Source organism: Loxodonta africana, chromosome 21, assembly GCF_030014295.1.
Source record: "Loxodonta africana isolate mLoxAfr1 chromosome 21, mLoxAfr1.hap2, whole genome shotgun sequence".
In the NCBI taxonomy this organism is placed as follows: Eukaryota; Metazoa; Chordata; class Mammalia; order Proboscidea; family Elephantidae; genus Loxodonta; species Loxodonta africana.
The window spans coordinates 10,705,150-10,732,497 of NC_087362.1; the positions used below are offsets into that span (position 1 = coordinate 10,705,150).

At 39.7% G+C, this 27,348-nt stretch overlaps 1 protein-coding gene across 2 annotated transcripts in view; it reads left to right on the top strand.

Annotated features, from left to right (window-relative positions):
* Positions 1-27,348, top strand: part of ASB5 (ankyrin repeat and SOCS box containing 5) — a 49,208-nt gene that overhangs the window by 15,440 nt on the left and 6,420 nt on the right. Inside the window, exons 1-2 of one of the 2 annotated variants that reach the window (XM_064273553.1) lie at positions 17,927-18,391; positions 24,361-24,440. In XM_064273553.1, coding sequence (XP_064129623.1) covers positions 18,331-18,391; positions 24,361-24,440 — 141 coding nt within the window. In that variant the 5' untranslated portion in view covers positions 17,927-18,330. Of the gene's footprint in view, positions 1-17,926; positions 18,392-24,360; positions 24,441-27,348 lie in introns of those variants that run through there. The other variant, XM_003415821.4, reaches the window with a different exon arrangement.

Genomic DNA, 27,348 nt, shown 5'->3' on the forward strand with positions numbered 1-27,348 from the left:
GAAGACAGAGTCACAACTTTACAGGCACACTCTGAGGTAGTTCCATTGAACTCAGAGGGTTCTTTGAAGCCATTTGTAAACCAAAGACCTCAACTACTAGATGAAAAGTTCATGATTGAAACCCACCCAGAGGCACCTCTGAAGGCAGGCCTGGCATCTGCTTCCAAAAGGTCCCAACCTTTAATACTCCATGGAGCAGTTCTACTCTGTACACATGGGGTCACCATGAGTCAGAATCGACTCCATGGCAACTGGTTTTAAAGTAGATGATAGCTGAGGTCACTTCTACCTCTGAAATGCTATGACTCTTTAATGTTTTCCTGACAATCAGTAAATCATTTTTGTACCAGAGAGCTTTTAGGGTAGAGAGCCCAAGTGACTTTTTGTGAATTTATCATTCCCATGACCTCAGCCGTCTTATTCCAGAACAACTGTCTTAGTCACCAAATAACATTTAATGACGACTATTTTAGAACACTCCTTGTGGTCTTGCGGACAGTAATTCGCTTCCTTTCTAAGATTGCTCGAGTTCACTAGAAGCACGTTTGTGGCAACTTTGCTCCCCAGCCAGTCTGGAATACTTTTCTGTGTCTGAGACCACATGTTTTCTCATCTTGTCCACTGTGCACACCCTCAGTACTGAAAGAAAATTTCTGGGTCATCTCGGTCTCTTTGTTCCATAGCAGTGAACAGCAACTCCTTAACAGAAATGGGAGAGGAACTAAGTTCTCTCTGTTGCCCTCAGTCATACAGCAAATATGCAGCAGATTTAGGCAGTCAGGGCAAGCAGAAAACTAAAACCAAACCAAACTCATTGCCGCTGAATTGATTCGTAGCGACCCTATAACCAAAACCAAAAAACCCCGTTGCCTTCAAGTCGATCTTGACTCATAGCCACCCTATAGGACAGAGTAGGACTGCCCCATAGGGTTTCCAAGGAGTGCCTGGTGGATTCAAACTGCTGACCTTTTGGTTAGCAGGTGTAGCACTTAACCACTGGGCCACCAGGGTTTCCAGCAACCCCATAGGAGGCCCAATAATACTTCAGCTTGGAATAAAGAACATCAGAGTAAGAAGAGCCAAACACTTACTCTTCTCTTTTTGGGGTGTTGTGTTTTCTGTTAACTTCCTCCTTGAATTTAAAGTCCTTTATGGCTGGACTCTTGTTGTTAATTATTATTTTCTTAATAAACACATGAAAATGTAATTATTAGGGAAATAAAAATCAAAACATAAGCTATTCCGACATATCCATCAGATTTGCAAAAATAAACAATACTGGCAAGCACCAGAAACTCTCAGAGAATGCTGGCTTTACTATAAATTGGTACAACCACTTTGGAAAACAACGTGGTAGAACCTAGAAAACTAAAGAGACACATACCCTATGACCTAGCAACTCCACTCCCAGAGATATACAAGCTTAAAATATACTACAATCAGAAACAATGAAAAGAATCTATTTATAGAATTTAATAAAAGTAAAGCAGAAGCCTGTATAGCTACCATCCATGTCAAGAAAGAGAACATTCTTAGAACCACCGAAGCCTTCCAGGTATCCTTTCCAATTACAGCACTCTCTCCCTAGTCCCCAAAGAGAGGGCGATTACCTTTTATGTAATCATTTCATTGCCTTTCTTTACAGTTTTAGCACCTGTGAAGGCATCCTTCACTGATACAGGTTAGCTTTGCCTTTTTTAAAACTTCTCTTAATATTCTTTCATGACTTTTTTCATTGAACAATATGATAGAAAGATTTATCTATATATATCTAGAGCTTTTCAATACTGTAAATTCAGCTCCTGGTTTGGGAGCGATTAGGGATGATATTGCTGTAAACATGTAGCACAAATTAAGCTTGTATATCTCTAGCAGAGCAGTTGCTGGGCCATAGGGTATGTGTATCTTCAGTTTTTTGATAGTGCCTCACTGTGTTTCCAAATTATTTCCACCTATCAAAAAAAAAAAGATTTTTTTTTTTTTATCTGTAGTAAAACCAGCATTGTATGAGAAATACTGGTGCTTGCCAGTATTCTTAATTTTTTGAAAATTTGGTGGCTACATAGGGCCATCTTATGTTTTAATTTTCATTTCCCTGCCTAATGATATTTCCATATATTTACTGTCCATTTGGACTTCCTCTTTTATGATGTGCCTGGCAGATATTTTGCCTTCTCTTCTATTGAGTCAATTGCCGTTTTTTAAATTCATCCCCTTTTTAGAAGTTATTTATATATTCTAACAACTAGTTGGAAAATGAAAAAAAAAATTGGAAAGACGATTTGCAAATATCTTCTGTGACTTGATTTTTCATTTTTTTGTGATTTTTCTTTTGACGAAGAGATCTTAATCTTCATACTCAAATTTATAAATTATTTCCATTTTGGTTAATGCTTTTGTGTAATTTATTTTAAAAATCTTTCTATTATCCAAGATAATGAAAATGTTTTTCTGTATTCTCTTCTTAAAGCTTTCCTTTTACATTGATCCACTTAGAATTAGTTTTTTGAATGGCATAAGTTCATTTGTTTCCCAAATACAGGGCCAGTTATCTTCACACCATTTATTGGGAAGCCAGTTGTTTGTTCTTTAATCTATTGTCCCTGAAGTGTGTAAGACTAGTGTCTATTCATGCATGGGTCAATTTCCGGACTCTTTTATCAGTTATATTTCTCTAGACTGTATGTACCACACTGTATTGCTGTTTTAGAGTACATCTTGATATCTCGTAGAGCAAGCCCTCCCACATTGTCTATTTTTTCAGTACCCTCAGCTATTCTTAGCAATTTGAAATCCCATATATCAATTTTTGAAGCAGCTTGTGTGGTTCAGAAATCATTTGTTAAGTCTTCTTTAAGAATTCATTAAACTTACACATCATTTATTTGAGGGAGAATTTACAGCTTTGCAATATTGGGCCTTCAAATCAATAAACATGATTTTTTTTTCATTTTATAGTTTTTCCTTAATGTCTCTCAATAATTTTCATTACTATTCCCCAAGCAGGTCTTACGTATTTTTTATTGAGCTTATTCCTAAATGCTGATTTGTTTTATACTGTTATAAATAGTAACTTTTCATTTCTTTCATTTTCCACCTGGTTATTTCTAGTACAGAGAAATTGAATTAAATTTTGTATACTGATTTTTATACCCAGCACTATTTGCATTTGGAAGGTAGAGTACAGGAGCAACCATTTTTACACCCTGCAGTTTGGTGTAGGCACCAGGCACCGTGGCTGCTTACTTTCATTGTCACTGCTCTGCCACCTCACCTCATTGTGGAGCAACCAGGACCTGCCTCTACTTCAACTTCCCCCATCAGATCTTTCCTTCAACTTCTTGGAGTCCTGGGCCAAGGGTATGTGCAGTTCTTTGCTGAAGAGCACCAGCTTCTCTCAAGTCACCTATACCATTGAGGACAGAGTTGCTGAGAGACAGACACTATTACAGATTTTCTTCACAAATTCCAGTTCATCTTTGTCTTCCCCCAGTTCATCTTTAGCTCCCAATGCCGACTTCCAGCTAGGCTGTCTATAGTGACCTCAGGCCCAACATCAGATACAAAGGCAGAGACTTCTTAACCAGCTCCTACAGCTGTAAAAGCAAACCCGTAGCTGTTGAGTCAACCCAAAAATTGTACAAGGTATAAGCTTGTATATCATATAAGCTATAATAATCCTTTATTCTATATCACCCAGAGTGATCAAATCTTTACTGATACATTATTGAAACTTGAAAAGAACACCACAAGAAAGGAATAATTTAGACCAATCTCACTTATGAATATATCTGCAAAGATCTAAACAAAATCCCAACAAACCAAATGCAGCATGAGGGATTTATTCTGATAAGATTTTCTCTTTTAATTAACATCTGGCCCATAAATTAAGCTGAAAGATTTTAATCTATTAGCAGATAAAACTTTGCTTTTGCAGGAGAACATGATCAAACCTACAAAAATTATTTGGGGATTATTTCAAATCAAATCCCAGACTTATCACTGAATCCACAGAGAACAGATCAGGAGATGGCCAGAAAGAATGTGGGGAGAACAGTTAGTAACTTATAGTGTTTTCTGTAGGCTGTTGATGGTATTGAAAATGAATAAATATGGACATAATCAGGTAAATTTAGGGGAAAAATTGACATGGTGAGTAAACAATTGGATTATGCACTTTCAAATAACACATCACCACTTGAAAGCCCTGAAGTAATGGCAATGAAATGTATTAAGAAATTTTCAGTGCAGGATATTACAGGCAGTCCCGGGTTACGAGTGAGATCTGTTCCTAAGCGTGCCTTTAAGTCGAATTTGTAGCTAAGTCAGAACAGGTGCATACAGTTCTCATTTAGCCTGACTTTAGTGCTAGAAAAGTCTCGAAGCCTTTTCAATGATTTAAAAGCTGCACGTGCAGCAAGTAAAGGTGATTGTGATGAACAGTTTGTTGAGAGTAGGGGTTGGTTCGATCGTTTCAAAGTGAGGGCAAATTTACATATCATTACAGGGCAAGTAGGAGTTTTCCGAAAGGTGGACGTTTATAACCCGGCGACTTACCATATAGAGCATTTATTGTACATTTAGGACTATCATCAGTTCTTGGCTAACCTGGCATTTATCTAGTTAGAAACTTGGGTAAAAAGCGTTCAGTCCAATTTAGCAAAGCTGCGTGTTGGAACTGCCTGAATCATCTGCCTTCGTTACCACTGGCAAAACCTTTTGGAAGCTAGGAACCACTGATATTAATATTCAGGAGATGGTGCACCAGAGTGTTGCTTCCAATCACTTCAAAATTTGTGACATTGCCCTTTTTTAAATTTCCTCATTCCTAATACTTTAAATGCTTTTCTTCCAAGTTTTTTGACTTTTACATGAAAATAGCCAAAAAAAAAAAAAAAAACCCAGCGCCGTCGAGTCGATTTCTACTCATAGCGATCCTATAGGACAGAGTAGAACTGTCCCCCATAGAGTTTCCAAGGAGCGCCTGGTGGATTCGAACTGCCAACCCTTTGGTTAGCAGCCGTAGCACTTAACCACGACTCCACCAGGGTTTCCTTACATGAAAATGGCGGTTATATATTATATCAACCAGTATGTTTTTCTTTCCAACCAGCAGAGTCATTCATGCCATAGGTTTGATGTATTTTTGTGTCTGTGGCTCTTATGAGCTGTTTGTATGTTGCTTGGTTTTCATGAGCTGTTTTTGTTTGTTTTGTTTTGCTTATGAAAGGGCAAAGTTACACTGAATGTGCCAAGAACCTTTTATATACACCATAATCATTGAGCAACTAATGAGCCATGAATATTCTTGAGGTTTACCAATAACTGAAGTGCTTGAGAGATATAAGCTTTCAATTTTATTTTTGACTTTAATCCTAGATAGAAAGACAAGAGTAGATGAAGAAAACATGAATGGTGCATTGATATGTAAATTATACACAAGTAGGATTAATGCCATAAAAAGATAACAGTAATTGAAAGCTAACTATGTGGCAGACACTGTTCTGATTTATGTGTTCATTTAATCTCGCAGGAATTCCATGAGGTTGGTGTTATTGTTATCCACATTTTCCAGAGAAAGAAACTGAGGCACAAAGGAGTGAAATAACTTTTCCAAGGTCACTATTTTAGTATTGACTGAGCTGGGATACAGCCTCAGCTTTGGTAGTTCGATTGCTGAGCTGAGACCTTTAGCCAATACATTATACTGGAATATATATGGGAATGAGTAGTTCTATCAGGAACGCTGTCATACTGAGATTTGTTAAATCAGATGTAGCCGAATTGCTGATGCAAGTGAATTTACCAAAAAAAAAAAAGACACCTCAATGAGATTATAAATCTTTTTTTCTAGTTATTGTGATTAAAAAATAAAATTAAGGTTTTTATAAGTAGTATATACTTTCTAGGAGTTCCTGGGTGGTACATATGGTCACTCAACTACTAGCCAGAATGTTGGCGCTTTGAACCCACCCAGCGATGCCTCAGAAGACAGGCCTGTGGATCTGCTTCCGAAAGGTCAGAGCCTTGAAAATCCTATGGAGCAGGTCTCCTCTGCACACATGGGCTCGGTCACCACAAGTTGGAATCAACTCAACGGCCACTAATAACAACAACGCAATAAACTTTCTTATTCTCTATATATTATATGTTTAATGGAAACCCTGGTGGCATACTGGTTAAGTGCTACGGCTGCTAACCAAAGAGTTGGCAATTCAAATCCACCAGGCGCTCCTTGGAAACTCTATGGGGCAGTTCTACTCTGTCCTATAGGGTCACTATGAGTTGGATTCGACTCCTCAGCTCACAACAAGAACAACAGTGATCCACAATGGGCAACTAATCAATACGGAATGAATGGAGGAACGAATGAACTACTTTTTACCACCTTGCTATTTATAATACAACTGAAAATATAATTCAGTAATTTGAGTCTGTGATAGTCCCTCATGTTTTAAGCATTTAGGCATTTTGAACTAAAATTGTATTTTATTATTTTCTTTCTGCATCTAGGGATTATTTGAGCCTTTCAATACTAAAAAACAAAAATGAGGATATTAGAGAAATAATCTTTAAGTAGCAACTAAAGGAAAACCGCCCTTTTTGTTGCTGACTAAGCTTTCTTGTACACTTTAGCATTTCGTCCTAGGATCTGTATTAAAAATATGTTTCGTGTACCACATAATATTATTATTTTAAACTATATTTAACTGGATTTTCTATTATGCTTAGAGTTACTTTTTTAAATCATACCAAATTTGGCAAAATGGAAAAGACGTTTATATAATATTTATTCTCAAAGCCTTTCACATACATGCTAATACAATATACTTCACCAGTATTTGGGCATTGCTGTTAGAGGTGTGGTTTTGCAATGATCCAACTATATTTTCTCTAATTGTGATTCTTCAGACCCTTGTGGCCTTTCCTAACTACTCAGTTCCAACTGAGGAGCTATCGGGGCCACAAGATGTCACTGTAGGTTTCCCAGCAACCTTTGTATAAGACGTGAATGACCTTTGAAGCAAGAGTTAACTGTTGGATAACAATCGCTCTACTTTTCCCCAGACGCTTAAGTTTCTAGTCAGGTTTGCCCCCCAGACCACATCTGCCCTCATTCACCATCACTAGGCCAAAAGATTTAGACATTCATGTTTGAATAAAATAGAGTAGAAAATGACATGGAGCAGGAAGGGGGCTCAGGGATGACTCTCAACACTTATATTATGCATGGCCAAGTAAAGAAACCAAAAGCAGGGCAGCCTCCAAGATCTGAATAATGGCCTATTCCAGATGCGACTTTGTAAAGGTGGAGACTTGGAACTGACAGGTAAAAGGGAATAGAACAAATTTTGGTGATGATTTCAGGTGAATATTTTATCTTGTATTAAGTGAGCTCTTGGTAATTTATTTGAAGAAAATAAACATTTTTTTTAAGGATAATTGCTATGAGTCGGAATCAACTTGATGGCAGTGGGTTTGGTTTCTGGTTTTTAAATCTTAAATATTTTAAAGATATTCAGAAAATGGAGAGACCACAGATTTTACCCCAAGGTAAAGGTTATATTGATTTAGGTATCATTCATTATAGAAGACCGTTTATAAACTGAGCTGCTCTTTAGAAAATGATAACTCACAACTTGTATTTGATGATATTACGGAATTACTGGGTGTGTGTGTATGACTATGATATTGTAATTATATTTACAAAGAGTCCTCGTCTTTTAGAGATACGTACTGCAATATTTATGGATGAAATGAAATACTACCTGAGATTTGCTTCAGAATAATTCTAGTCGTGTGCATAGGGGGTCAGGTGGGTTATGGATGAACCCAGACTAGCCGTGAGTTGATAATTGTTGAAACTGGGTGATGGATATGCATACATGTTTGAAATACCCCATGGTAAAAAATGGGGAGAGGCAACGCTGGATTCAAGCAGGAGTGTATTTATCTTGATCTTTTTCTACAGTGAGGGAACAGTTTCTTATGGCATAAGCCCCACAACTCAGGGGTCTACCCTCAAAAACCATTATCCGTGTATCACTTACTCATCCAAACACCTCAATCTTTCTAGAATGTGTTCTATTTTCCGATTATACCACTTCTTGGAAGCAACGGGCTCTCTAGGTTTGTAGTTGGTTGTGTAAACTAAGAAAAACAGTTTACATTTGTGTCCCAAATTTAGCTTCTAAAAATTACAGAAGGCAATCCAACTTTCTAGTTTTTCAGAATTTATTGAAAAAGCTTAGCCACGTCTTGCACAATTATGTAGAGTTCTGTTATCAGCGCTCTTAGATTTCCACTTTCCGTGTTGGAGGACCTAAGACTGAGAAGGTCCCTCTCCTGCAGAAGTGCCTCCATCTCACCAACGATTTACAGCACTCTTCTTTGAACTGTCCCAGCTTGAACACCACTTTCTTACTGAGGATTGATGACCAGACTGAACACAGGTTTCCGAGTTTCCAGACACATTAAACCAAAACCTGTTGCCGTCAAGTCGATTCCCACTCATAGCAACCCTATAGGACAGAGAAGAACTGCCCCACAAAGTTTCCAAGGAGCGCCTGATGGATTTGAACTGCTGACCTTTTAGTTAGCAGTGGTAGCTCTTAACTAACTACTATGCCACCAGGGTTTTCTCAGACACACTAGCATTGGTTAAAATGGGAGTCTAATGGTTCCTAGTTCATTTCCCATATCCTTCTCACAAGGTTTAAAGAATTTTTTTAGCCTTTGTGGGTAGTCATAGAAGGCCATCTCCAATTTGTAGTACATCTCAAGTGCTGTTTCTGAGACATAATCGTTCACACTCCCTTATCTACTACAGAATATAAGTTCTATCATTTTCCTAAGTGTTTTATTTAGTACCAATTTGCTTTACAATTTCTGCCCACTCATAGGAGCCAAATGATATCTTACAGTTTATCCAGTTCACTTCCGTATTGTTCTCCAATACAAGGTCTAAAATACAAGAATCTAAAATACAGATTCTGTATTTATCTAAAATACACATGTAAATTACACTGGACTGAAGAGGTACCTTCATTGACCATCTTCCAGCCTTTTCTAACTTCACCTGGGAATGGGTTACTCACACAAATAACCTAGGCTGAGCTGGCTCTGAGCTCCAGTTTTACTGGGAATGTCTGGCTTCTTCTGTGGTAACATAATATGCCCAATGATTGTATGCTACCTTGCCCTTTGTGGTTAGCCACAGAATCGAGGTGAAAGAATGTTAGAGAAGAAAGAGTGATCTTACCTAATCTCCTCATTTTATGGAGAGGAGAACTGATGCATCATAAGCTACTTGTCCCGGGTCACACAACCCGTTTGTAGGATTAGAACTTAATTCAGGATGAGGAAAAGATATTCTTGGTATTCGTTAGTGATAACTTTGAGTAAACACTGGCAAAGTAATATGGCAGTGGATATTAATAGGGTAGTGCATGGGAAATAAGTACTGATAAAATGTTTTTTTCTCTTACCCAGCTTGTTATTCGAAGCCAACATTCCCAATAGTTTTTTTTTTTTCCTGTATATACTCGCATAAGGTAGTGCCTAAAAAAAGTGATAAGAAAATAAAGAGAGAAGAACCTGTCACCATTTTTCATCAAGATGGATCTCAATATGTTAATACCGTGTAACGCGATCACCAGCTCAGTTAATCCTTGGCTTCATATAATGGCTCGGTCACTGATCTTTACTCAGCCATGAACTGTGTACCTTGTTCAACGTTACATGCCAATACAAAAAAAAAAAAAAATTCCAGGCACAGGTTTGGTTTTTCCTTTCATCTCTCCAGCTACCCTTCCCTCTGCCTTTTAGGGTGAAAAATCTCAGCTGTACTTAAACTAACTGCTGACGCCTTTTGGTCTAGAAATGACCTCCGGAAAAATCACAATTGTGAGCTGTGCCTATATAAGAGGACCGTGATTTTTGCCCTGAAGCCAGTTCTAAACTTAGATCCTTACAAGATAAAAACACGAGCTAGCTAGCCAGCTGACCCTAACACACACACAGTATTTATTCCTGAGGATGGAGAAAGGCGAGGTAGTCACGGATCTCCATTACCGACCTTTCTGGCTGCAACATTTTGTCTGTAGCCATTTTCGACCGGCAATTTGACGCTTGATTTGATGTGTAGATAATTCAAACAGGCTTTCATATTTTAGAGCTAGAGCTCATTTCTATTCTGATTGACTAGGAAAAGCAGTTTTACCCATTTTTTACTCGGTATTATGCAAACGGTTAAATGCTTCAGGCTGCAGCTGAGTCCAGGGCTTTAAAAATAGAAAATACTCCCGCAGTGCCTGCCCATCCCCGGCCCTGCACCCAGCAGCCCCACTCCGCATATTTCAGAATAGAGTGCCTTGTCCAGGCCGTCCTCCAGCTAGCACACAGGGACCTTTGTGAGAGCCTGAAGGGAAGCCAAGCAGTTGGGCCTCCAGTCGTGGTATTTCTCCGGGCTAGAGCCCTTGCACTTACTTAAGACACCTGGTTGTCGCAGACAGAAGCGTCAACCAGACTATGTCCACAGATATTGCTGTCGCAGGGAACTGCATTGAGCAGATCCTCTCGAAAAGAAGGCTAGAGAGTGTAGAGGAATGTTCTCCCAAACGAAAAGCTAGCTGGGCTATTCTGACCAGCCAAGGTTAGTATAGCAGCCGTTTCCAATCGGTGGGTGTCCGGAAATGAATGATATCTGGCCTGTTTTTGTAAATACTAACTGTAAACTGTGGTTGCTGTCCAGGAGGCAGATTCTGAAATGTAAACGTATGGCATGGCAAAGAACTGCACCCTCTCTTCACCCTTTAGTGTACGGGAAATGCATCTGAGCCTTTTTGGTGACTAGTTTAAAGCCACCGGTAGACTCTTAGACTCCAGTTGTTTACCTTTTCGTTTCACTAGATGTTTCTAAGTTGGTATGGAAACAAGGAGAGATGCTATTTTAGGTAAGCAGGAAATGACTGATTATGGACAATTAAATATGAAGATTAATTACTTAAATTAGACCATCAAGTGGTGGGGGATTCCAAAAGATAATGAGTAGAACAACCTCCTTAACGTGTGCGGACACAAAGTCATTGACCTTAATGATGGAAAAATGTGAAACTATAAAGGAGAATGAAGACAGAACCAAAGAGGAGCTAGGCAAGAAAAGTTTTTAAGAGTAGGCTATATATTAGTATAAATTTTCATAGAAAACTAATAGGGTCAACAAAAGACTAAAATGTTGGAAATTCAGATTCAGAGCTAAAAATCGGAATAAAAATCTTAAGGATGTTATATACTATGTAATAGTTGCATTCTGAAGAACATTGTTTATAAATGATTATAAATTTTAAAAACATGGAAGGAATGTTTTTAAATAGGTTAAAATACCATCATTTCTTTAATAAAAGATTCAGAAAGCACCAGGACCCCTCTGCTTTCCCAACACACGGATCCTATTTAAAACTTTTTAGGGCTGTAATTATCAATAGAGATTAAGAACAAACTAGCATAGATAAAAAGTGGTTAACTACAAAGACAATTTAACAATTCAACAAAAGTTTATTGAGTCCCTACTATATGCTGGGCCCTGTACTTGAAGCTGGGAAACCAAAACCACACCCACAGATGCTGAGAAGTGGTAATAGATGGTCTCATCACCTCCATGATCCTTCAAGTCAAGTAGGGAGGCAGGCAAATTACTGTAGGAATAAAGAGCATCTCCTCATTTCTTAAATGAAAAATAAATTATCTACATATACACTTGATCACAGGTATTAGCAGCATAATGGGGTTGGGGAGGGTGGTTAAAAAAAAAAAGACAATAACTCAGATGTTTGCCTGGATGAGTCTCACACCTCCTCAATGCAAATAGACTCCAGAAGAAGTTGAAAAAAGGTTATAAAAAAATCTAATTTTGTGTAAAGAAAATACATTTATAGACAATCTTTGACAAAATTTAAATATATTGAAAACATAATAAAGGAGAAATGCCCTATGTCTTCATAAAAAAGAATAAGTCTTAGCAAGTTTTCATTGAATTTAGCTTCAAATTTTTCCAACACTGTGAACGAGAATATAAACAGAAATTGCTAGAGGTAATTTGATCATATACATTGACATTTGAGGAATTTACTCTAGATAATTAGACACGTTTACAAAGATAAATAATAGTGCCAATTCCACAAAAACCAGAAGCCTCGTAAACTTTGTTTAGTAGGGAATTAACTAATTAAATAATGGTATAGCTATTTTTAGTATCCTGTATGGAGTCATTTAAAATGATGTAGAATGACATTTTTGACATGGACTGATGACCATGTGATGCCATTAAATGAAAACAAATAGGTTAAAAGAATATGAATAATATGGTTGCATCTTGATTTTAAAATGCATGTGTATTTAGAAAAAAGCCTGGAAGGATAACCGCAAAAATATTTGTAATGGTTATATTTGAATAATGGCATTATAAGTAATTTTTGTGTGTTTTAAAATTTCTTTATTGTTCTATTTAATACGCCTCTTTTATAATCAGAGAGATAATACATCAGTTGCTGCTGTATCGTTGCTACTATTTCAAATATGCATATTAATATATGAAAATGTAGAAAATAACTCTGTTTTCATCATCATCTCAAACTCCTCATTTTTAGGAGGTAACTTTGGGTGCTGGGTAACTTTGTTTAACTAGTGAATTAGTTATATACTATTTATTATGTGTTCATTATGGATTAACAACCCATAGGAGTTCCTGGCTGGCGCAAACAGCGCACGACTGCAAACAGAAAGGTCGGTGGTTCAGACCCACCCAGAGGTGTCTAGGCAGAGAGGCCGGCCATCTGCTTCTGAAAGGTCCCAGCCGTGGAAACACTTTGGAGTGCAGTTCTACTCTGCACACACGGGGTGGCCACGAGTCAGAACAGACCTGACAGGCAACTGGCAACAGCTGTACACTGTAAGTTTTAGGGTTGACCAGAGGATATTGTATCTGAAAAGTTCACCGAACCTTCAAAACAACTGAGTTTGCCTGCTGACTTTGTCAGTTGCTGTTGTAACTTGAGGCAAGCCATTTAATATCGATTCCAGCTCATAAAAAAAAAACCACCCTATAAGACAGAGAGAACTGCTCCATAGCGTTTCCAAGGAGCCCCTGGTGGATTCGAACTGCTGAACTTTTTGATTTGCAGCCTCTTAACCACTACGCCACCAGGGTTTCCATGTAAAGTGTTATTGCCCCCATTTCGTAGTTGAGGTACTAAGGATACTGATAAGCAATTAGGGGAAATTTACCAAATCACAACAGCAAATATTTATCAGATGTCTAGAGCATACCTGTCTTCTTCCACAGCTCCCACTTTTAACCCCACTACCCAGTTCCACACAGCCTCTCACACAGGGTTCTTACGAGGATGGGTGTGATCATATATGAGAAAGCAGCAAAATCCCATTGTTGGACGGCTGTGGGTGAGAATCTGATTTAAGGTCCAAGATTCACTGGCAGCACAGGGAGGCCACGTGTACTAATTGCCCACACACAAAGGAGCTGAGGGTTACAGCAGGAGGGAGCACTTCTGGGGAGCTATCAGAGGGCTTCTTGGAGGAAGCAGCTTTCGAACTGGGCTTTGCAACAGGGTCAGGATGGAGGGTCAGGGAGAAACCATTTTATGCTGGCGGGAAAGAATCTCAGTTCACAAACTGACATGGTCAAAAGTGACATGTTAGTTTCCAAATTAAGCCTGGTCTGAAGCTCCCGCCATACTAAGCAGTCTGGGGATTACGTGAATCTTTTTTATAGCGTCTCTTTCCAACCTCCTCGTCAGAGTTAGTGCAATGGTTGGCGCTGAAAGCTGGTCCATTAGAGACAACCAACCGGCCTTCAGATCACAGGCTTCCTGTTCATAAACCTGCTTACCAAGTCCATTTCATATTTTGAAAAAGTCCAGGGACCCTGTTGCTCCACACCAAGCATGGGACAAACTCTTTGCTGAAGTTACGGACACAGAAGTCTGGAGTCCACCTCGCTCCTCGAGGCCCTACTTTCTCTCAGGGGTATGGCCACGGCATGGACCCAGGTTCCTGCAGTCACTGTGGACCAGCAGACCTCCGTTCCCTTTCCAGAACGAGCATCCATGTCTATTCCTCCCTCTGTCTCTACCTTTTGCTCTTCCTCTCTCACAGCTTCCCTCCCCTCTCTGGATTCCTTTCTCTCTTCCTCTCACTGTCCTCCTCACTCCATCAGTGTACCTTCCCCCCAATATACCCCCTCTTAAGTGAAGAAGAACTCACCTCTTCATTTAAGAGAAACTATATTCGAACCCTGGTGGCATAGTGGTTAAGAGCTATGGCTGCTAACCGAAAGGTCAGCAGTTCGAATCCACCATGCACTACTTGCAAACTCTATGGGGCAGTTCTACTCTGTCGTATAGGGTTGCTGTGAGTTGGAATGGACTCTACAGTAACGTTTTTTTTTTTTTTAAATATTTAAGCAGCTTCTGCTGTTTGGACTCCATAAGCCCCTGTAGGCAAGCAATTACAAAGGACCAAAAAACCAACTGCCTTTGAGATGGTTCCAATTCATGGGGACACCATGTGTTTCAGAGTACAGCTGTGCTCCATAAAGTTTTCAATGGCTGTGAACTTTCGGATAGATTGCCATTAGCCAACATTCTGGTTAGCAGCCAAGTACATAACCATTTGGTCCACCAGGGACCACCCTAAGCAAGAAATTAGAAAGGCAGCAGGCAGGAAATACAAGGAGAACAAAAACACAGATACACCTCAATATGCGACTCGGCAACACTTGAAAGGGAATAAGGCAGGAGAGAGATAATACGAAACAAGAAGGGAAGTGTTTGTTTCAAGGAACATGTACAACTGTCCACTGAGGCTTACGCAGGGGATATGTGAAGGCAGAAGTAGAAAACAGAAGATGTAGTCCGTGTTGTAGATAATTAATTCGAGGATATGAATAAACCCAAAAACCACTGCCATGGAGTCGTTCTAACTCACAGCACCCCTACAGGGTTCCTGAGGCTGTAAATCTCTACAGAAGCAGACTGCCACATCTTTTTCTTGGTGGTTTCAAACCGCCAACGTTTCAGTTAGCAGTCGATAGCTTTAACCACTGCACCAAATGATGGGACTGTATTCAATAGGGAGCCATTAAAGCTTTTGAGCCCTAAGCTGACAAGATCCCAGAGGTGCTTTCTGAGTGGCTGTGTGCTGTTGAGCAGACTGGGTGTTGAAATCACCCATCCTGTGTCCTACAAGCCAAGGCATGCCCCTACAGTGGGGTATGTCTGCCTTGGGAAAGGGGTGCCTTTTTCTAGTTTTCTGAAAGGCACTATATGGGCTGGCTGGGGTCCTGGGGGAGTCCTGGTGGCACAGTGGTTAAGAGCTCAGCTGCTAACCAAAAGGTCGGCAGTTCAAATCCACCAGCCGCTCCTTGGAAACCCTATGGGGCAGTTCCACTCTGTCTTACAGGATCTCTATGAGTCAGAATCGACTTGATAGCAACGGGTTTGGTCTGGTTCAGGAGCTCTGGGTATTTGGGGAGGTTGGAAGTGGCAGTCTCAATTAATGTAAGTGAGGTAGTGGGATAGAGATTGGTGTGAAGAAAGCCGTTCGTTCATAGGAGGCTTTTGTCAAGTACCAGATGTTAACTTGGACTTGCGTGGAAGCTGACCATACTTTATCACCAGTGTCTTGAAATGAGCAAATTGCCTAGGGAACACCTTAAACATTTAGTGAATTTATTAATGGTGAATGGATGTCAAATGCAAGATTATTGTTTAAGGGAATATTCTCAGGACTTATTGGCCAATTAAATATGATAGGGAAGACCAGTTAGGAGACTATTGCAACAAATCAGGTGAGGATAATGGTATGTTGTACGGAAGTAATAGCAGTCAGAGTCTGGATTATATTTGAATAGTAGAAGCAAAAGTATTTACTGATGTTTGCCTGTGGGGTGTGAGGAATTAGGATGATTTTAAAGTTTTGGGCCTTGAAAAACTGGACGAGTGGAGTTGCCATTTACAGATAGGAAGGAGACTGAAGAGGACAAGGTTTGAGGTTTGGAGAGATCCAAAGTTCAGTCTTGGACATATTAAGGTCACTTGCCACTTGGATATCTAACTGAATAGGCTACTTGGAAGTAAAAGTATAGAATTTGGAGAAATAGTCTGGTCTGGAGATATACAGTTGGGGTAATCTACATATGGATAATATTTATACCAAGAGACTAGAGAAGGTCTCCTCAACGGTGAGTGTAGACAGAGAAAAGATGCAAAAATAGAGCTTTTGAGAGCAGTCAAACATTTAGAGTTTTGAAAGATGAGGATCCATACATAAATAAAATGAAAAGAGTAAAGGAAGCAGCCAGGTACAAAGAATAACTGCCTTCTTGTGAAAAAAAAGCACATGAAATAGTCAATAAGAATTTTCCTTGAGAATTACTATGCTTAAATTTAAGATATTATTATCATTGAGTGTGCTTTTAGAAATATATCAAGGCACCAGGAAGATACCTAGATGAAGAAAATTGAAAACCGTGGCACTGAAATTTGTGGGAGAGAAGTCAGGGTTTGAGTTACAGATTGGAGATTTATTTGTGTGGGTGTGATCATTTTCCCTAAATTTCAGCCATTCCCTGTCTACTTACATCTCCTATAGATATGTAGGCAAAAGGAGAAAATGAGATAAACCTTCATGATCTTAAATAAGCTACTCTTTCTTCTGATTAGAAGATGTAGTTAAAAGCTAAAGGAGGCAAATATTGAAGTGATCATTTAAAGTGAAATTTGGGTTGCTTTTTTTTTTTTCAAATGTGTCTGGTACTATGCCAAGTACTTCACATTTACTACAACCTTAGAATTTCCACCCCCTTTATAGATGAGAAAACTGGGGTTCAGAATTATGTGCCAAAGTCCACATAACTAGTAAGTACCTGCGGTGGAATGTGAACTCAGGTCTCTCTGATGACCAAATCCAGCATGCTGTGCTCATGGCCCCAGTTATCAATGACGGCTCAATGAGGTGTCTCTAACGGCACCACTGTTTTCTGAGAAGGGTCTTAAAACTCTTTGTCTCTTGATTTTGGGTATTCGTGTGGGAAACCACTGTCATCACTTTGTTGAAGACTCCTTCCTTTCCTGGAGGTAAACCACAGCAGTGTGTTCCTTTATCTGTTGTTTCTTCTGTTTGTTCCCAAACAGTCTTCTTATGAGATAATGAAGGGATCAGAGATAGTGAGCTACAAGAAATCAGTTGGAGGAAGTTGTATGGCCACGCATTTCAGTATGTATATATACCTGTACCTGTAGCCGTGGTCAAACTTGTTGCATGGATTCTGACTCACAGCGACCCTATAGAACAGGGTAGAACTGCCCCACAGGGTTTCCAAGGAGTCTCTGGCAGATTTGAACTGCCGACCTTTTGGTTATGAGGCGTAGCTCTTAAACCCCTAGGCCGCCAGGGTTTCCTGGGGCAAGTTAGGGGCCCTGAACTTAAGCTTCATTGGCTTGACAGTAAACTCACCTCTACTTGTGAAGACTTGTTGTCTTAAAATTTTATAGCTGAGGGAGCTACAAAATGTTTTCACATTTTGCGTTATGATTCATGTGTGAAGCTGTCATTGGTGCTTATCTCTTCCTATTATTTCCTGTTTGGGGTAAGAGTCGGCCCTTTCCTATTTTGAGACCCCTTAGGAAAAGTGTGTATGACCCGAGCTCGGTGTGGCTCTCCTCAGGGCTCTCCGATGTGTCTACACCCCACTTCTACTGAGGGAGCTAAGATTGGGGGAAGTCAAATACTTTCTAAAAAATATTTCCCCCATAATGATGGACAGAGACCTAATTGTAGTGCTTTTATTTTATTGCAGGGCACATATTGTAAGGTAAAACAAAAGTTAGGACCAGCAGTTTCTGAAATAACAAGGAAGGATCAATAAGAAAAGGCTATTTGGCAATAAATCAGATTTTCAAAAGCTGTTTTTCTTTTTGGAAGAGAAAGGTCATATTAGAAGGAGCCTCCAAAAAAAAAAAAAAAAAAAACAAATCCATTGCTGAGGGGTGATTCTGACTCATAGCGACTCTATAGGACAGACTAGACCTGCCCTATAAGGTTTCCAAGGCTGTAAAGCCTGACGGAAGCGGACTGCCACATCTTTCTCCCTCGGAGCAGCTGGTAGGCTCCAGCCGCAGACCTTTTGGTTAGCAGCCAAGTGCTTTAAGCCTGCGCCACCAGGCTCCTTTCCAAGGAGCTTAGAGTTCCTTAAAGTGGCCAAACAGGACTAGTAAATGGCAACTTTTTTTTTTTTAATGCTGATGTAAAGCTATGAGTCGGATTTACCTGGACAGTGGCTGGCTTGAAGTGCCCTGGGGAGATGGTGATTTAGGTATGGTACAGTCCTTTACAAAGCTGGATACGTCTAAAACCAAACGTTTTACTCTAGCATGCGGTGTTTACAGAACAGGGCAGACTCGCCCTGTAAATTATGTGCCAGATGACTGGGAACTAACGTTGTTTCTAAATATAGCCAGCGTCACCTCCTGTGTAGCTAGAGAAAGACCGTAACAATCAGCACTGGATTAGCACAGTGAAGGTTGAAAATATTTTGTAGAACAATTGAACACCGAATGACGTATGCTAAAGAGTTAAATTCAGTTTTTTTTTTTTTAAGCTAGGCTGCTTCGGTTGCTTTCATTTCATATACCCAGTTAAAGACAAAAAAAAAAAAAAAAGACTAAAATTACTGGATTGTTGTACATGAAGATATTTATATGTAGATATGTGTTTTTGGTATTAAGAAAGCTTATAAATACTTCTAATATAAAGCATATCAGTATTGAAAGGTAAAATAGCTAATCTCGAACATATTTGAATAGAAATTTAAACCCATTGCTGGAGAGTCTATTCCGACTCACAGCGACCCTATAGACATTTACAGGTATTAAATTTCAGATTTTGAAAGAGAAAAATAGGAGTGAAGACTTAGTTCAAAACAGAAATTGAAATATGATATAGTACCCTTTGATTCTCACCTGTTACCAGATTAATTATAGAAATGCTTCTATGGAATTACAAGGAAGCAAATGAGGTGGGGTTGCTTGGGAGTGAAGTAAGCAGAATTCAAAACAAAAACGTCAAAGTTATTTTTTTTTCATTGAGCAGCATGCATGTACTGTAATTCTCTTAATAGATGAACATAGCTTTCTCATTTCTTACTTAGGAGAGAAAAATGTAGCAGCAGTTGGTGATCATTGGCTTACATGCATTTGTATTTATAAATCATTCAGTTGCTTTACATGGTTTAATTAATCTGATAGCACTGAAAAACATTTTAGCCAACCGATGCTGTTATTTATGCCCTGAGTTTCCTTAGTTTTGGGGAAGAGGGTTGATTGTTTCCTAAGATTTATACCAAAATATCCCCTTTATGTTAGCTTATGTTTAGCAAATAATACCAGGTAATTTTTTTTTTTTTTATTGTTTGCTGGGACTTTATATAGCATGTACTAACACACTACTTGCTCCCCCTCTCTCTCGAGAGTCTGGCTTCATAAATAGTGCTTCTTTCCTATGTTATGAAGAAGCCAAATCTCAGAGAGGTTAGATGACTTTGTGAAGGCCATGTTCATAAATGGTGGGGGATGGAAGGACGACTCCAGGCCTGCCTGGCCTCGGTCTATTTTCTCAGGCCCTAGACTCTGTCTCACTTCAATTCCTGCTCCTCAGCACTTCTGTCTCCTCCACGGGTCCGCAACACCTGCCCCATTCTTTAAGGAATAATGAGAGAGCAATTGAAAATTTCTGTTCCAGTGTGTTCAATATTAAATATCCTGCCTTTCAGTACTGATACGCTTTAAGTTCAAATACTTTCTTTATTTTGTCCCTTGTGTTTCCTGTTTTCTAAATGATTCTTGTTCTTCTTCCTGTCTTTCCTGCCTTTTTGCCTTTCTCTCTTCATCCTCCCTTCCCTTTCTTCCTTTCTTTGCTCCCTGCCTCTCTCCCTTACTCCCTCTTTCTCTCTGTCTATCAGCAAGCAATGCTGAAATTGCACAGAAGACTAATACAATTATTTTGATGGAAAAGTCCATTTGTAGGCAAGGGAGGCAAGCTGGTGACCAGGGGTGGAGGGTATGAAGCACCCCTCAGCTGCAAATATTGTTAGCTTTCCTGCCCCTTAAATGTCTTCCTAATACACAGGAAAGAAATGAGTCCAAAATGACTTCAAAGGGCCAGTTCTCTAGCCTCTTTCCCAATCCCAACATCTGGTTAATTGCGGCGTTAGCTAGTGGCAGCGGAAGAACGAGCAGTGACAATGAATCAGCATCATATAATTCAGCATACATCTTTTAGAGGTATATTAAGGATAATGAAAAGTATTACGCCATTACACAGGAGAGGAGACACAATCCTTATAAACATTGTAAGTGATTATCCAAATTCAAGCATATATTTAAGCATTAATTACTTAAGTCATTATTAATTTGCTATTGCTTTGCTGATAAAACTGAAGATAGTGTTCTCACATAGGCAATCTATGTGGAAAGTTAACGTTGTCGTTTTCATGTTTCGTTATAATGAAAATCGATATATGTTCTAAAGTCCTCCAGAGTCTCACTGTGCAATCAACTTACTTACATTAACAATAAAACAACGTGTATGGTTTTGAAAGCATCAAGTTTCTGTTTAGAAGCTGGAACTTGAAACATCGTGATTCCCCAAAAGTATATTCCTTCTGATGGCAAGTTTTGTCATTGTATTTACGGAGAACTTAATGTTCCAACTTCTTGTAAGTCATTAGTTTGCCACCCAATTTTGTGCTCTTAGCAAATATATGGGTGCGCGACATAGCAATTCTGCCTTTAATATATAATAGGAGTTTTTCATATTGGAAAGAAATAATGCACAAAAGCTAATAACAGTGACTCTTTTTCAGCTAAAAGCACGAAGAATTGAGTGTCCGGCTTACTCCTTTTTTTGGATAAGCAAGAAGTCGTGCTAGGTGGAAACTTTAAGCACACACACATATATGCAATTTACTCTTCCTTTGAGGTGTGCAAGGTCCGTAATTTTAAACCTCAGTTATCATTGATCTAGGACTGGAGATAAACACTACTGCAAGATACTTAGGAGAAGGAAGTTGTGCTATCTCCAAGGCATACCCTGGGAGTTGTTTTTTTTTCCTTAAATACTTGATAAAACTTACTTTCCATTTTTTTTCTCCTGAAACAAGAGGGCAAAAAAAAAAAAAAAAAAAAAAATCTGGTGAAAGGAAATCTGAATGAAGCAGGCTATATTTTAAAACTGTAGGAGACAATTAATAAAGACTGTGCACACAATTGAAGCTGTCTGAATATCTAAGAAATAGAATCAAAGTATTAGAAAATCTTTTTCATTCGCATCCCACTATATTAACTATAGAATACCTGGTGGCGCAGTGGTTAAGAGCTTCAGCTGCTAACCAAAAGGTCGACAGTTTGAATCCACCAGATGCTCCTTGGAAACTCTATGGAGCAGTTGTACTCTGTCCTGTAGGGTCACTATGAGTCAGAATCGACTCGAAGGCACTGGGTGTATTAACTATAATTTTCTCCAAAATTTAGAATCATCTGTAGCTTTGGGTTCCTTAATTTAAGTCATTTAATTACATTTCTATAAACCCCCATCCCCCCAAAAACCTAAACCCTTTGCTGTCGAGTTGATTCCAGCTACTAATAACGACCCTATAGGACGGAGTAGAAGTGCCACATAGGATTTCCAAAGAGCAGCTAGTGGCTTTGAAATGCTGACCCCTTTTTTTTTTTTTTTTTTGGTTAGCAGCTGGGCACTTAACCATTATGCCATCGGGCTACAGGTCAAATTTCCCTATCTCATTTCCACATGCACCTGCTCCTCACTTACTATTTTGTTATCTGTCGTTTCACATTTACGACAATACTAAAAAAATGTACTATTTTTCCCATTAACCAACATGTGTCTGGCAGTAATGAATGCCAAGGTGCAAGGCAAGAGTAACGCTGGCTGTGATGGTTAAGGTTTATGTGTTAACTTGGCTAGGCCATGATTCTCAGTGGTTTGGCAGTTATGCAATGATGTAGTCATCCTCCATTTTGGGATCTGATGTGGTCATCCTCCATTTTTGTATAACTCCGATTTTCACATAACAACCTGGTCCTTGGAACTTAACCTTGTTGATAAGTGAGGAGTGGGTGTAGTAAACTGTATCCTGCCGCAATAACTGCCTGTTACTTTTGCTAAGAATAAAATAAAATAAAATGTTTTTTAGGTTGTCATTCATTGCCATTGAGTCAGTTCTGACTCATGGTGACTCCATTGTGTCAGAGTAGAGCTGTGCTCTATAGGGCTTTCAAGGCTGTGACATTTCAGAAGCAGATTGCCAGATCTGTCGTCTAGGGCACCTCTGAGTAGATCCTAATGACAGCCTTTCCACTAGAAGTCAACCGCTTAACCATTTGAGCTTCCCAGGTATTAGAAGGAAAAATAGACCAAGGAAATAAGTGACAGCAATGAAAGGGTCCCACAGAAATGTATAGCATTTGCCATTGTTGTTAGGTGCCATGGAGTCACCTCTGACACGTAGCAACCCCACGTACAGCAGATCAAAGCACTGCCTGATCCTGTGCCATCCTCACGATTGTTGCTACATTTGAACCCATTGTTGCAGCCACTGTGTCAATCCATCTCATTGAAGGTCTTCTTCCTCTTTTTTGCTGACCCTCCATTTTACCAAGCATAATGTGTTTCTCCAGGGACTAGTCCCTCCTGATAACATGTCTAAAGTATGTGAGGTGACGTACAGTATTACCAGTAACTAAAATACCTAGCATACTGTATGTGTGTGTGTGTGTGTGTGTGTGTGTTGAGGGGCAGAATTACAGAGTTAAAAGTATTGGCTCTGGAGCTAGGAGATGAGTCTGACTCGCACATCTACTCCTTTCTATCTGTGTGACCTTGGACAAGTTACCTAACCTCTCTGTGCCTCAGTTTTCTTACCTAGAAAATAGAGATAATAAAATTACCTTTCTTAATGGATCAGTGTGGAATTAAAATAAGTAAACATATGATCAGTGATTAGGACAGGGCCTAGCGTATGGCGAGGGCTGAGTAAGTGTTCTCTGGTTTTTGTTTTTGTTTTTTTAGTGTTCCCTGTTTTTATTTAGGTATATGAGGTTATCACTAAAGAAATTAACTTTGTTCAATCCCAAGACAGTTACTGCTTCTCCAAGGCTGTCAATAGCACTCAGTGCTTTGAGCAGCAGTTCCCATTTTTTTTCAAGTATTGCAATTTTTAATACATTTGAAGACCCTCAGCTGATAATAGCTGTCATTTTAGTATCTTTTGATAGAGAAAATACATCATGATTAAACCACCTAACTCTGTCTCAAGAATTTGTTTTATTAATCACCTAGGTTTGAAAAATAGTAATCTAAATACATTCAGGGCACCTTTTAATCTGCTAATGAAGGTTGGTTGTCTTACATTCGTGTCTTGTTTGTAGTTTTGGCTCCTCTGACCCTGGGATAACCACATAATAACGACACGATCTCAGCGTGTGAAAGTAAGGTTTAATGGCCCAAAGTGATTTCTTCGTACCCACTCCAGAACTTTCAGAGTGATGGGAGAGCTACACTTATTTTAAAACTAAACTTCAATGCGTTTGAGGTTAAAGGAAGCGCTAAATACAGTCTTGCAGAAAGAGCCCAGGCTGCAGATACCGTGAATTAAAATTCTCCAAAACTGGAAGGGCTCTGAGAAGTTTCTCAGTCTGTGTACTTTTTTTTATACTTAGACGTAAATGAATAGATTTGGAAGTATTCAGCTGAGCCTTCACACATTCGAACCAGTGGCTTTTAGGGGACAGTTTACATGTCTATAGGATACTCTTTATAAACGTTAACATAAATATAATTCAGACTGCACTGTGACATTAGCAAAACCAGATAATCAAAAGCAGGAGTGCTTCCAGACCCAAACTGCCAGGAGGTGACTCTCACAGTTCGCAGTGTTTCTCACCATCAGACATCCTGCTGCCTCTTGTTATAAAACAGGTATCATCGCTGTTTCAGAACAGACCTCTGAGGCAGGTATTACTTTCCCAGCAGTAAAATCACTCTGCATAACCTGAAAGCCAAAACAAAGGAGGCAGTGTAGTGTCCTGCTTAGGACAATTGGTTTCTGGGCCTTTCAGGTAAGATACAAATTTCCCAGGACGCTTGCAAGTATCTTGGTCACCTCGTCGAACGCTGAGCCTGGACAATTTCTATTACATAGGAGTTGATTGTGTCTATTAGGGTTTACTTGAGCTCACAGATTTTTGTTTTCTTCTTTTTTGACAGGTTCCTGGGCAGATCGATCGCCACTCCATGAAGCAGCAAGTCAAGGTCGCCTTCTTGCTCTGAGAACACTATTATCACAGGTAAAATAGCACCTAGAGCTCAAAGCCTGCCCCTTCCCCCATGAGCATACAGCATCAAGTGTCTAAACAAATGGATTCAAGTTTAATAAAACCACTTAATAACACTACTACCTTTTAATTTTAACTCATATCAGCCAATCATTTCTTATTTATCTTTGAAACTTCTTTATAAATATTTTGCTGGAATCTCATGTCTTAGGATTTCAAATTTCTAATATTTTTTGTTTTCATGTCTTAGGATTTCAAATTTCTAATACAGTATATTTGTTCATTGATAGATGTATTCAAGTAGTACTTAAATTTAGTGTTATTTCATAAGCATTCTAAGCATGCTTAACTCTAGCTAAATGCAGATTTAACTCAGTCGTAAAACATTCTAAAAGAAGCAATCAGACCAGATCCCTAAACAACTTTTTTTTTTTAATTTTTTTGAGGGGGGGTGCATCCTGGTAATCTCTAGAAAACCCTGGTGGTTTAGTGGTTAAGTGCTATAGCTGCTAACCAAGAGGTCAGCAGTTCAAATCTACCAGGTACTCCTTGGAAACCCTATGGGGCAGTTCTACTCTGTCCTATACGGTCGCTATGAGTCGGAATCGACTCGACCGCAACGGGTTTGGTTTTTTTTTTTTTTTGGTAACCTGTAATACGCTCTGGCGATTTGACAATGAAAGCTGTGGAACAACCATTTCTACCCCTGCCTGCTCATTAGACTAACCAGAGGAAAAGCGAAAAACCCAGACCCCTAATTTCAATCAGAAAGTAGCCTGGCTTGGGCTGGTGCATTCTCTGTAAGCTTCCAGGGTGACTTGGATGTACACCCAAATCTGGAAACCATGGCCTCGCGCTTCCCAGTGTAAAGGAGAAAGGGATTTTCTCAGATGGCTGTGAGGAAAGGAGCCTGTGTGCCCAGCTGAAACAGCACCTCCATGGGGCTGGGGGTGCTGGATTCTAGGCGGGCACTTGAAGAGAGTCAGCGTGTATCTGAGCCTCCACTTTCTCATTTGTAAAATGTAGAATGAGATGCCCCCTTAGGGCCTTCCAGGTCTGGGATAACCATGTGACTCAATGGAAAAAAAAAAAAACCTGTAAAAAGGTCAGTAATTTTAAAACGGTAATCCCTTAGCAAGGGTCATGCAGTTCTCCGAGAGGAGAGCCGTGTTGGGCTATTTCTCAACATGTATCACATGTCCACCCACAGGCCGGCCAAGGAGAGCCCCAGGCTGCCCCCAAAGCCCAGTGCAAAGGAAACCTCAGCCTGCTCAGCGGCTCTGTCACGGTGGACGCAGCAGAGTGGATTAGCTCTCCATGTTTGACTGCTGCTAACTGCCCCCCAAACAACCCAAAACCTTCGAGTGAATTCCGACTCATAGCCACCCTATAGGACAGATTAGAACTGCGCCATAGGGTTTCCAAGGAGCGGCTGGTGGATCCGAACTGTTCACCTTTTGGTTTGCAGCGCTAACCAGGGCTTCTGACTGCTGCTAGACAACCTGAAATCTTCAAAAGGATAACTTAAGGAATATTAAAAATTGCCACTTGCTAGTAGGAAAAACCCAGTACCCAGTGCCCTCGATTCAAAGAAGTAGGGTGATTATTTTCTTGCTTTTAAGATTCTTCATGTCCATTCTGGTATTACAGACTGCTGAATCTGTAATGCAGGGGTTTGACCATACATATGATTGCCAGGAGGCAATGGATTACCAAAGATAGCAAGGTGGCAAAGAATCTAGATCTTAACTGCACTTAATTACTTTCCTTGGATATCATTAGTTCAATTGGAATAAAATTTTTTTAAAGTATTTACTTAGTTTTGATAGAATAATAATAAAGTAACAACGTGAGCATTTTCTATGTCAAGTGTTTTTATAATAGTTGCTTTACAGATACCATCTCATTTAATCCTCATGATAACCCTCAGAGGTTAAGTTACTTGTTCAAATAAAGGACAATTATTGTATAGGGGTGCCAGGCTGCAAACCTGACTGACCCCCCAGTCAGAGCTCTTAGCCACAAGCACATAACCTAGTCAACTCTATTTAGTGACAAAAATTCACAAAGCAGCTCACTATGATTTTGAGTGTTTTTTTTCTCAGGCTGGGCTGGCCTGGCCCTGGTGGTGCAGTGGTTACGCATCTGGCTGCTAACCAAAAGGCTGGCAGTTCAAATCCACCCGCCACTCCTTGGAAGCCCTAGGCTCTATGGGGCAGTTCTACTCTGTCTTATAGGGTCACTATGAGTCAGAAGGGATTCCACAGCAACGGATTCGGTTCCTACAGGTACCCGTACTAGTAAAGGAGCCCTAGGGGCACAAGCCCTGGTGCCACAAACAGTTAAGCAGTCCACTGCTAACCTAAAGGTTCGGGGTTCAAACCCAGCCAGCAGCCCCATGGGAGAGAGATCAGGCAATCTGCTTCCATAAATATTATAGCCAAGAAATCACTGTGGACAAGTTCTCCTCTGTGCTATGGGGTTGCTGTGATGGGAATTGACTCAATGACACCCAGCAATAACAACAACAACCAGTGCTAGTTGCCCATGAGTGGATTCCAACCCATGGTGCCCCCCCACCCATGTATCAGAGTAGAGCAATGCTCAGTAGTTTTCAATGGCTGCTTTTTGGGGGGGAAATAGGTTGCCAGGCCTTTCTTCTGAGGTGCCTGAGTGGACTGGAACGTCCAACTTCTCAGCAGCTGAACATGTTAACCATTTGCACCACCCAGGGACTAGCCCCAATCAGTGTAAGCGATTCAGTCTATAAAAAAAAAATTTTTTTTTTTTTTTATAGACAGTCATAATCCTGCAAAAGAAAAAAAAACAATCAAAACAACAGCAACAAGAGCCAAAAACAGCACATAAGGGCAAAAACTTTAGGAAAGCAAAATTTAACGAAAACGTGTCAGTATCTATT